The sequence below is a fragment of the Pygocentrus nattereri genome, chromosome 22, assembly GCF_015220715.1.
Source record: "Pygocentrus nattereri isolate fPygNat1 chromosome 22, fPygNat1.pri, whole genome shotgun sequence".
Classification (NCBI taxonomy): Eukaryota; Metazoa; Chordata; class Actinopteri; order Characiformes; family Serrasalmidae; genus Pygocentrus; species Pygocentrus nattereri.
In genome coordinates, this window is record NC_051232.1 from 10,252,553 (window position 1) to 10,263,166 (window position 10,614).

At 39.9% G+C, this 10,614-nt stretch overlaps 1 protein-coding gene across 1 annotated transcript; it reads right to left on the bottom strand.

The window, feature by feature from the left end:
- Nucleotides 1-441: 441 nt before the first annotated feature.
- LOC108410913 lies at nucleotides 442-7,584 on the bottom strand. The gene is made up of 3 exons (XM_037532889.1): nucleotides 7,395-7,584; nucleotides 4,954-5,006; nucleotides 442-2,810 (listed from the first exon to the last, which is right to left on the bottom strand). Exons 2-3 carry the CDS (start codon nucleotides 4,962-4,964, stop codon nucleotides 1,166-1,168), a joined length of 1,656 nt encoding a protein of 551 aa, XP_037388786.1. The 5' UTR covers nucleotides 4,965-5,006; nucleotides 7,395-7,584; the 3' UTR covers nucleotides 442-1,165.
- Between the last annotated feature and the right edge of the window lie 3,030 nt (nucleotides 7,585-10,614).

The window sequence follows — 10,614 nt, forward strand, 5'->3', positions numbered from 1 at the left end:
GTAACTCCAGTTTTGTTAAGGACTGTGGGATTAAACGACTTTCTCCTTCCCAGCAGAGACACTGGCGACACAGACAAGACTCAAGAGCAAACATGTATGTTTCAGTTAACATGTGGGATCCTCTAAGCATCGGAACAAGCAGATATATGTCTTGTAGAACCTTTAATGTTTACTATGTATTCTATGTAATATTTCTCATTTTATTATTATATTACTCCTATTTTACATAATACTATATTTTTCCAGCACCTATGTTGTACTTCCACTCGTTGGCCACTTTATTATAGACACCTATTTTGTCCTTCCATCTTGTTAGAAACAATCACTTTTCATTTCCACTCACTGGCCACTTTATTAGCTCCATCTACCTTATAATTTCTGTTTTATGTTGATAAAGATGTTGAACAGCACTGTGAAGTCTTTGTGAAAAAACACCAGACTGAGTCGTCTAATTTTAGGAGAAAGTTGGCTTTATTTCATATGTTGTTTTACAAAGACTTTAAACAGGCCTGTCACTTTCTCACTGGCCCAAACTGGTTCTCCTGTAATAAACCATTCGTGGTTACACACAAGTAGCAGTAAATGAAGATTAAGCTCCTACACAGAGAAACAGTACAGATGATATTTTGTAATATCACTAGACAAAAAGAGAGCAGTGAGTCTATGGCTGCTACTCTAAAGGCAGTAAATTTGATATAATCTGATGAATTTGATATAAATAAGTCTATACAGCTCATCTTGTTCCCTTAACTTCATAGTCAGCTAACACATTCTCAGTCACATGCAGTAATGTCTGAAAACCTACAATCAAAACAAAAGAACAAAGAACAAAACAGGTAAGAAAAATAAAACAGTGCCAATAATAATGTACTAAAATCAAAAGCTAAAGCTAAAGAGGTGTGACCAGTGACAATGAAATAGTTATGCTAATAGTTATCATGAAACACAAAACAGGAACAAATAATGAAATGTCATTGACTAAAATGTAACTGAATAAAAACTGAATAAAAGCTAAATATCCCTCTCCTCACAAATACACTTTGAAATGGATTCTAAATACACTGCCTTTTCAAAACTGAGTCATAGACTGAATACAGATTCTGCATTTTGTGTGTTCTGTTATGAACTCTTGGTGCCATTACCATAGAGTTCAACTCAAATCCTGTTATTTTCCACTAAAGAAACCCACCACCCTCCTGAAATACCCCACTGCAGATTTAGTTGATTCTCTGGCTTCTCTCTGCATGTTCTTCAGTTTCTGAACCCACTCTGCTGTTCCAGCTTCTTCAACTCGAGGAATCAAGAAGTCAAGGTGCTGAATGGTGAAAGCAGAGTTTGGTTTTAACGCAATCTCAGACAGTTTTACGATTGCCATATAGGCGTCTTTCACCAAGCTCTTCTTCTGCTCTTCATTCTCAGCACGGAGCCTTTTCAGGCTGGTGTCTAGGTCTGCCATTTTTTTGTTCGTTTTCAGTAATTTTCCATGCTTTGTTTCCATTTTTCTGAAACATTCTTCATCATAAGTGGCGTTGTCTTTATTTGTATATTTCTTTAGCAGTTGGTCAAATGTGACTACTTCCTTTCTCTGCTTTATGACATATTTCCTGGCCTCTCTGACGTGTTTGCTGTCAGGGCAATTACACACCGTGCAATTTCTACCTTCCATAACGTGGCACCATGCGGCATTTATGGCAGCCCAGCAGTTATACTCATGACAGTTCTCTTTACATTCACGACAGGAGGTCGCCTTTTGGTCCCACCATGAAGCATTTGTAATATCGACTTTCTCTTTGTAAGCTATCGTGACAGTCATAGTAAAATCTTCACCGTTCTCAATCTTTTCTTTGTTCAGTTTCAGAGATTTCTGAGCTTCAGCCAGTTCTTTCTGTTTTGCTTCCGTGAACGTGATGCGTTCCTTCAGACTCTCAACACAGGCCTCAAGCTGCAAACGCTCCCTTAGGACACTTACAGTCATTGTTAAGCTTTTTGCCTGACGTGATTTCAGGAATTCAAAAAATTCCTTCAAACTACTTTCCCCCATTTCCCAAGATGATTTGTAAACATACTCGTATCTTTTGGTCCTTTTCTCAGACTGACGGTTGTTGAATAGAAAATGAACAGGTTCATTCTCATCATCGTGACAACAGGGGATCTTTTCTTTCTCGATGGCTTGCAGAACATTTGTTGGTGGTCCTCCATCTGAGTGTGTAATAAACAGCACTATAATGTCCTCTATGTCTTTACCAAATAAGGACAGAACTCCTTCAAAAATGTAGCGCAGTCTGTCTGAGATTCTGTTCTGAGATGCTTTCAGTACAAGACACACGGCATCAAGCTCCTTCACTCCAGTACCATGAATCAATAACTGATGTAAGTTTCGAGCGATTTCAGTGTCCTTATCTCTTCCCCTGGTGTCTCCATAACCTGGAGTGTCAACGATGGTAAGAGAGGAGTGTTTCTCATCAGAATTGATCTCATAAACAGTGATTTCTGATGTCTGAGATTCTGTTTGAGCTCTCTTTTCTTCATCTGTGATCTCAAACCACACTTTATCCTCAAACTTCACCCCCAGAAAGTAATTGACCATGGTGTTGATCAGAGTGGTCTTGCCTGTTCCAGTTTCTCCCACCATCAGGACTGTTTTGTTTTGCGGATTATCATATTTCTGCCCAAATGTCCATTTTCTGATCTTGCCATCCTTCTCTAAATCACTTCTTGTTGTGTAAAGACGGTAACGCGCTGGAGGGCCTGGATTGAGCATCTGACCTTTCATGATTAAATCATTTAAAGATGATGATGCATCACTTAATCTGCAAAATCAAAGAGAAAACAGGTTTAACGTTCACAGACTAAGCTTACATTAATGACTAAAGAAAGCACTGTCTTAGCTAAATACAGAATTCTTTCTAAAATGGTTATTATAATATATTCCCAAATACTAATGTAATACTGAAGATGAACAAAACATTAATTATATAGAATAATGATATAGATATTAGTAATGAGAATAAAAATGAATAAAATACATCAAACCATTTAATATTGATGTCCATCATCATAAAACCTAATTGAGTCACAAGATTGTTTCCTCAAGAGTTTTAAGTTTAAGGCTAAGTAATACAAACAGGGACTAAAGCTCCTAAACGGTAGCTAGTTAGGCTTTCAGTGATTTATTAAACATTTAAGATGTGTACATGGTTAAGATGGGAAAAAAAGATGAAAAATGCATTTCTCGTTCACTCTCCTATTTTTGATGTGCAGCAGATGTGTAACGCATGAGACATGAAAAAAAAAACTCTTTTCTTTTATAATGAAGTGAATTAAATTAAACTGTTTAGATGCAGACATAACGCTGGACGAGATACATGGAGCCATTTTTTCATTTCCAAACAACAACCTGTTATTATAATTTATAATATTCTATATATAATATATTATAATATTCTATACGCCAAACATCTCGACCCACAACATGTTTTTGCGCTTTTGATTATACTGAGTGGCCATACATGGTGCATATCTTGAAATTTGGGTTGGACCTATTTTTCATGCAGTAGATATAAATTAACTGCATCAATGATTTCCAATCAAAAGATTTCTTCTCCTTTTCCAGTATAGAGGAACTCATCATGGCTGGCCCATGCTTGTTTGCTATTCTTATAGAGCCACTTGCTATAAGCATACGTCATAAGCATACAAAAATAACAGAGACAAAAGGAATAATCAAGATAAAGTGAAGTCTTCAGTATATATCTCTGTACGCTGATGTTATATTGCTGTATGTCTCCACCTCTTCAGTGTCCATTCCTCCACTTCTTTTGTTGATGAAATACTTTTGGTTCATTCTCTGGATTCACAATTAATTGTGAAAAAAGTGAATTTTAGTATGGTTATTGCAAAAAATATACATACTACAAATGTGGAAACAGGAGTCAGTACCAGCATATGAAATGTGGATAAAGGAACTGTATTCTATTTGGAGAAGCTGCGATTTTTAAACAATGAAGAGTTAGAGGAGCCTGATATGAATATGGGGTCCTCTGTTTGCCAATTTCGGAAAGTACCCAGACTAACCTGGTTCAACTTGTGAGATACCTGTTGTTTAATGTAAGTGTATGTTTATAGGCTGGAAGCAGGAAGTGAGTTTGCATCCCTCATGGCCACATGGTGAGGAGTTAAGTCCCATTGTTTGGAAGTAAGTGTTCCCCAAGGTATGAAAACCAGTGTGGAACAGTGAGAATCATCATTACCAAAACACACATTTCCTGCAAATAAGTACATTTGTGTGTTTTTATGAAAAATATTATGATTTTATATTGTATAGCTGTTCAAAGCTGTGCTTGCTAGTCATGTACATAGATATTGTAGGAGAACAAATCTCACCATTATATGAGTATATTTTCAAATTGATTTGACCGTTACTTCATTTGCAATCATCCACGCTGGCCCCCTGGTGTCTGGAGGCCCTGAATTACAGCCCCTAAAACCTATTGGGTTAATACGACCCTGACTCTGCTTTTCCTTTTACATCTTAATGTTGTGCATATTCTGTGTTTTTGTGTTTAAAGTAACAAAATTACTTAATATATTGAAGAAAATAGTCCCTGGCTGGCAAATGATGTGCCCCTGTACGCTACTACGCTAAACAGGAGGTTTCCAGGAATTCCACTGAGCCGGTCACATAGTGCAGTGGATCTTGGAATCAAAATGTATTTTGTATTGATCAAACCCCTCCCCCCATCCCATAATGAATATAGTATTCAATGGTAGTCAATTTAGATCATATTAGGTTTTATTTAATCATTCATGTGGCCAAAACTGCATTGGATGTGTGTGCAATCAAATGAAGACTTTTAGATAATTTCTTGAGAACAATATTTATGAAATTATGCCCATCAGTGGTTCAGTTTATTCCTTCATGACATCTATGATCTGATTTACATTTTCACTCACCTGTTCGCCATGATAGGAGTTTACTTCAAATCACAAAAGATGCAGTCGGTGATCTGTAAAGCACATTCAAATCACAATTTCATTGATTTAATCAAGAATGTATGAACATTATTTATTCTACAGTAGCATGTATTTTTATGTTTAATAAATGCATTTTGTCATAAACTGGATATATTTTGAGCTGCAGTAACAAACATTTAAAAATCGTTAATTATAAAATATGAATACACATTTTTGTAAATTGTAAATAAAAACATTCAGGGGTGGCCATGATCTGCTGTGAATAAGTGCTCTTTATTGACACACAGCAGAAAGGCACATACAGAACACTGAACAAAGAGAGAAGGTCAGCACCAGCCGTACACTTGACCCACAGCAACTGACCCACAACCAAACACACCCACACAAAAACACTTCCTGACACAGAATAACTTAATACATAAATGTTATGCAATAAATAAAAATTATACATACAGTGGGTTGCAAAAGTATTCAGCCCCCTTGAACTTTTCAACCTTTTGCCACATTTCAGGCTTCAAACATAAAGATATGAAATTGACATTTTTTGTGAAGAGTCAACAACAAGTGGGACACAATCGTGAAGTGGAACGAAATTTGTTGGATATTTTAAACTTTTTTTAGAAATAAAAAACTGAAAAGTGGGGCGTGCAATATTATTCAGCCCCCTTGCTTTAATACTTTGTAGCGCCACCTTTTGCTGTGATTACAGCTGCAAGTGGCTTGGGGTACGTCTCTGTCAGTCTTGCACATCGAGAGACTGAAATTTTTGCCCATTCTTCCTTGCAAAACAGCTCGAGCTCAGTGAAGTTGGATGGAGAGCGTTTGTGAACAGCAGTTTTCAGCTCTTTCCACAGATTCTCGATTGGATTCAGGTCTGGACTTTGACTTGGCCATTCTAACACCTGGATACGTTTATTTGTGAACCATTCCATTGTAGATGTTGCTTTATGTTTTGGATCATTGTCTTGTTGGAAGATAAATCTCCGTCCCAGTCTCAGGTCTTTTGCAGACTCCAACAGGTTTTCTTCCAGAATGGTCCTGTATTTGGCTCCATCCATCTTCCCATCAATATTAACCATCTTCCCTGTCCCTGCTGAAGAAAAGCAGGCCCAAACCATGATGCTGCCACCACCATGTTTGACAGTGGGGATGGTGTGTTCAGGGTGATGAGCTGTATTGCTTTTACGCCAAACATAAGTTCGATTTTGGTTTCATCTGACCAGAGCACCTTCTTCCACATGTTTGGTGTGTCTCCCAGGTGGCTTGTGGCAAACATTAAATGAGACTTTTTATGGATATCTTTGAGAAATGGCTTTTTCTTGCCACTCTTCCATAAAGCCCAGATTTGTGCAGTGTACCACTGATCGTTGTCCTATGGACAAAGTCTCCCACCTCAGCTGTAGATCTCTGCAGTTCATCCAGAGTGATCATGGGCCTCTTGGCTGCATCTATGATCAGTCTTCTCCTTGTTTGAGCTGAAAGTTTAGAGGGACGGCCGGGTCTTGGTAGATTTGCAGTGGTCTGATGCTCCTTCCATTTCAATATGATCGCTTGCACAGTGCTCCTTGAGATGTTTAAAGCTTGGGAAATCTTTTTCTATCCAAATCCGGCTTTAAACCTCTCCACAACAGTATCTCGGACCTGCCTGGTGTGTTCCTTGGTCTTCATGATGCTCTCTGCGCTTTAAACAGAACTCTGAGACTATCACAGAGCAGGTGCATTTATACGGAGACTTGATTACACACAGGTGGATTCTATTTATCATCATCAGTCATTTAGGTCAACATTGGATCATTCAGAGATCCTCACTGAACTTCTGGAGTGAGTTTGCTGCACTGAAAGTAAAGGGGCCGAATAATATTGCACGCCCCACTTTTCAGTTTTTTATTTCTAAAAAAAGTTTAAAATATCCAATAAATTTCGTTCCACTTCACAATTGTGTCCCACTTGTTGTTGATTCTTCACAAAAAATTACAATTTCATATCTTTATGTTTGAAGCCTGAAATGTGGCAAAAGGTTGAAAAGTTCAAGGGGGCTGAATACTTTTGCAACCCACTGTATATATATATATATATATATATAATTTTTTTTTGATCCAGAGAATCCATAGAAATCTCCCATCCAGAAACACTGGAACCTTCTATGGGCCTGAACTCATTGAAAATGTGCAGCTTTGGCTGAATGAAATTTGGATTTCTATTAGATTTATAGTGAACTATTTGTGCATAGAAACCGTTATTGCATGACCTACATAGAGCACTTCATAGGCAATAGGAATGCAGCCTAAACCTCAGCAGGTTGGTTGATCTGCATAATTCTCAGTAACTCAGCTGAAACAGAAACACAAGATAAGCCGAGCTTACTGAGTCAGCTTGCCTTATAACAAAAATTAGTTATAGTAACTGCAGGTTTAACCTACCTGTGTGTTTGATGTCGGCTCTGCAGGTGTAAAATTTAGATGCTTGATTTTCTCTAGAAGTATTTACCTTTGAACTTTATTTAAAGTGTCAAGCAAACATAAACAATCAGACGAGTCCTCTGTAGAACAGCAGCAGTGATTACTGCAAGACGTCTGAGCCAAGGATGTGCTGCTCTATTTAAGTCCAGAGAGTAAATCTGATGATGATGATTTCTCCGAACTGGAACGCTGATCTGTGTGCTGATACAGGGGTCATATGGTTTCTCAGAACTGGGGGGTTTTCTTCATCTTCCTGTTTATACTGGGATCACGTAGTTTCTCTGAACTATGTTTTTGTGTTCATAGCGGTCCAATTTTACAGCTCCTTGTAGGTGTGGTACACAGGGCTTGGGCTGGTCGGCTGCCAAATCGTGGAGCAATATGCATGCGACTATTGTTTGCTCAGTCCCATGGGAAGCCAAGCAAAGCAGCGTGTTAAGACTATTTTCAAGAGAGCTTGATATTGGATGTTCAACATTTACCAGACGTTTGCTATCCTGAAAGGTCAACAGAACGTTAACAGTTTGGCATGTATGCTTAAAATTAGGTAGTTTTCAATCACAGAAGAGTCCCTGCAAACACAATTACATTGTGACACCGTGACAATGTACTGTTTTGGTGCCCACAACATGACAATGTACTGTTTCGCTGCCCACAATATGACAATGTACTGTTTCTGTGCCAGGGCTCTCAAGTTTTTAAGTTCGGTGGGAGTAAGATTTTCTTTTGGGGGGGGGGTCACCCATCGACCCAACGGCCCATTGACCCTCCAAGTGTGTTCAACTTAAAAGAGAACAAGTTTGATTTGATCAAATTTCATGGTTTATTCTACGACATATAATTAAAAGTACAAACAGGTACAAGTACAAGCAAGAAGAAAAACAAACAAAACAAAAACACAAATTTGCTTTTGGTTTCTGAGCCTTATCAGTACTAAATTCTAAATAACTAAACAAACGGTTAAAAACGTATCCATGTTCATGACTAAACCAGAGTTATTCTACCCTATAATATTCAGAAAGACCCTATAAATACCCCAAAAAGTCTCTGACTAAACGAACATTTAAAACCTCGTCAGGCTCCAGTGGTGCCGTTCTCCTTCAGTTGTTCACCGACGTGTGTTAGTCAGAATCGAATCAGACAGTTCTTCGCGCCTGACACTCTGGCAGAAACTCCACCCTCTTTGACTAGATCTGCCAAACAACAGAGCGATCTATATTCTGATTGGCTCAACGAGAGTACTTTATAATATGCAACCGATGGATTGGCTGAATAGGGTGTGGTAACTGGGTAACTTCTCTGAGCACAGAAGCGCTGTGACCAGTGGCTGTGACTCATTTGTAGACAGGCCGAATTCATTTTTGATTGGATAAAAAAAAAAATCAAGAGTGAGAAATAACATGTGTGGCGTGCGAGTCTGTGAACTCGCTGAGGTGCGTGTGTCACACGCTCAAAGCGTGAGACTTGAGAACAAAGTTCACTGCCCACAACGTTGTGACAATATACTGTTTCGCTGCCCACAACATTGTGACAATGTACTGTTTTGCTGCCCACGACGTTGTGACAATGTACTGTTTCGCTGCCCACACCGTTGTGACAATGTACTGTTTCGCTGCCCACACCGTTGTGACAATGTACTGTTTCGCTGCCCACAACATTGTGACAATGAACTGTTTCGCTGCCCACAACGTTGTGACAATGTACTGTTTCGCTGCCCACACCGTTGTGACAATGTACTGTTTCGCTGCCCACAACATTGTGACAATGAACTGTTTCGCTGCCCACAACGTTGTGACATTGTACTGTTTCGCTGCCCACGACGTTGTGACAATGTACTGTTTCGCTGCCCACACCGTTGTGACAATGTACTGTTTCGCTGCCCACGACGTTGTGACAATGTACTGTTTCGCTGCCCACAACATTGTGACATTGTACTGTTTCGCTGCCCACACCGTTGTGACAATGTACTGTTTCGCTGCCCACACCGTTGTGACAATGTACTGTTTCGCTGCCCACAACATTGTGACAATGTACTGTTTCGCTGCCCACAACATTGTGACATTGTACTGTTTCGCTGCCCACACCGTTGTGACAATGTACTGTTTCGCTGCCCACACCGTTGTGACAATGTACTGTTTCGCTGCCCACAACATTGTGACAATGTACTGTTTCGCTGCCCACACCGTTGTGACAATGTACTGTTTCGCTGCCCACAACATTGTGACAATGTACTGTTTCGCTGCCCACACCGTTGTGACAATGTACTGTTTCGCTGCCCACAACATTGTGACAATGTACTGTTTCGCTGCCCACAACATTGTGACAATGTACTGTTTCGCTGCCCACACCGTTGTGACAATGTACTGTTTCGCTGCCCACAACATTGTGACAATGTACTGTTTCGCTGCCCACAACATTGTGACAATGTACTGTTTCGCTGCCCACACCGTTGTGACAATGTACTGTTTCGCTGCCCACACCGTTGTGACAATGTACTGTTTCGCTGCCCACGACGTTGTGACAATGTACTGTTTCGCTGCCCACAACATTGTCACATTGTACTGTTTCGCTGCCCACAACATTGTGACAATGTACTGTTTCGCTGCCCACGACGTTGTGACAATGTACTGTTTCGCTGCCCACAACATTGTGACAATGTACTGTTTCGCTGCCCACAACATTGTGACATTGTACTGTTTCGCTGCCCACAACATTGTGACAATGTACTGTTTCGCTGCCCACAACATTGTGACAATGTACTGTTTCGCTGCCCACGACGTTGTGACAATGTACTGTTTCGCTGCCCACAACGTTGTGACAATGTACTGTTTCGCTGCCCACAACGTTGTGACAATGTACTGTTTCGCTGCCCACAACATTGTGACAATGTACTGTTTCGCTGCCCACAACATTGTGACAATGTACTGTTTTGCTGCCCACGATGTTGTGACAATGTACTGTTTCGCTGCCCACAACATTGTGACAATGTACTGTTTCGCTGCCCACGACGTTGTGACAATGTACTGTTTCGCTGCCCACGACGTTGTGACAATGTACTGTTTCGCTGCCCACAACATTGTGACAATGTACTGTTTCGCTGCCCACAACATTGTGACAATGTACTGTTTCGATGCCCACGACGTTGTGACAATGTACTGTTTCGCTGCCCACAACATTGTGA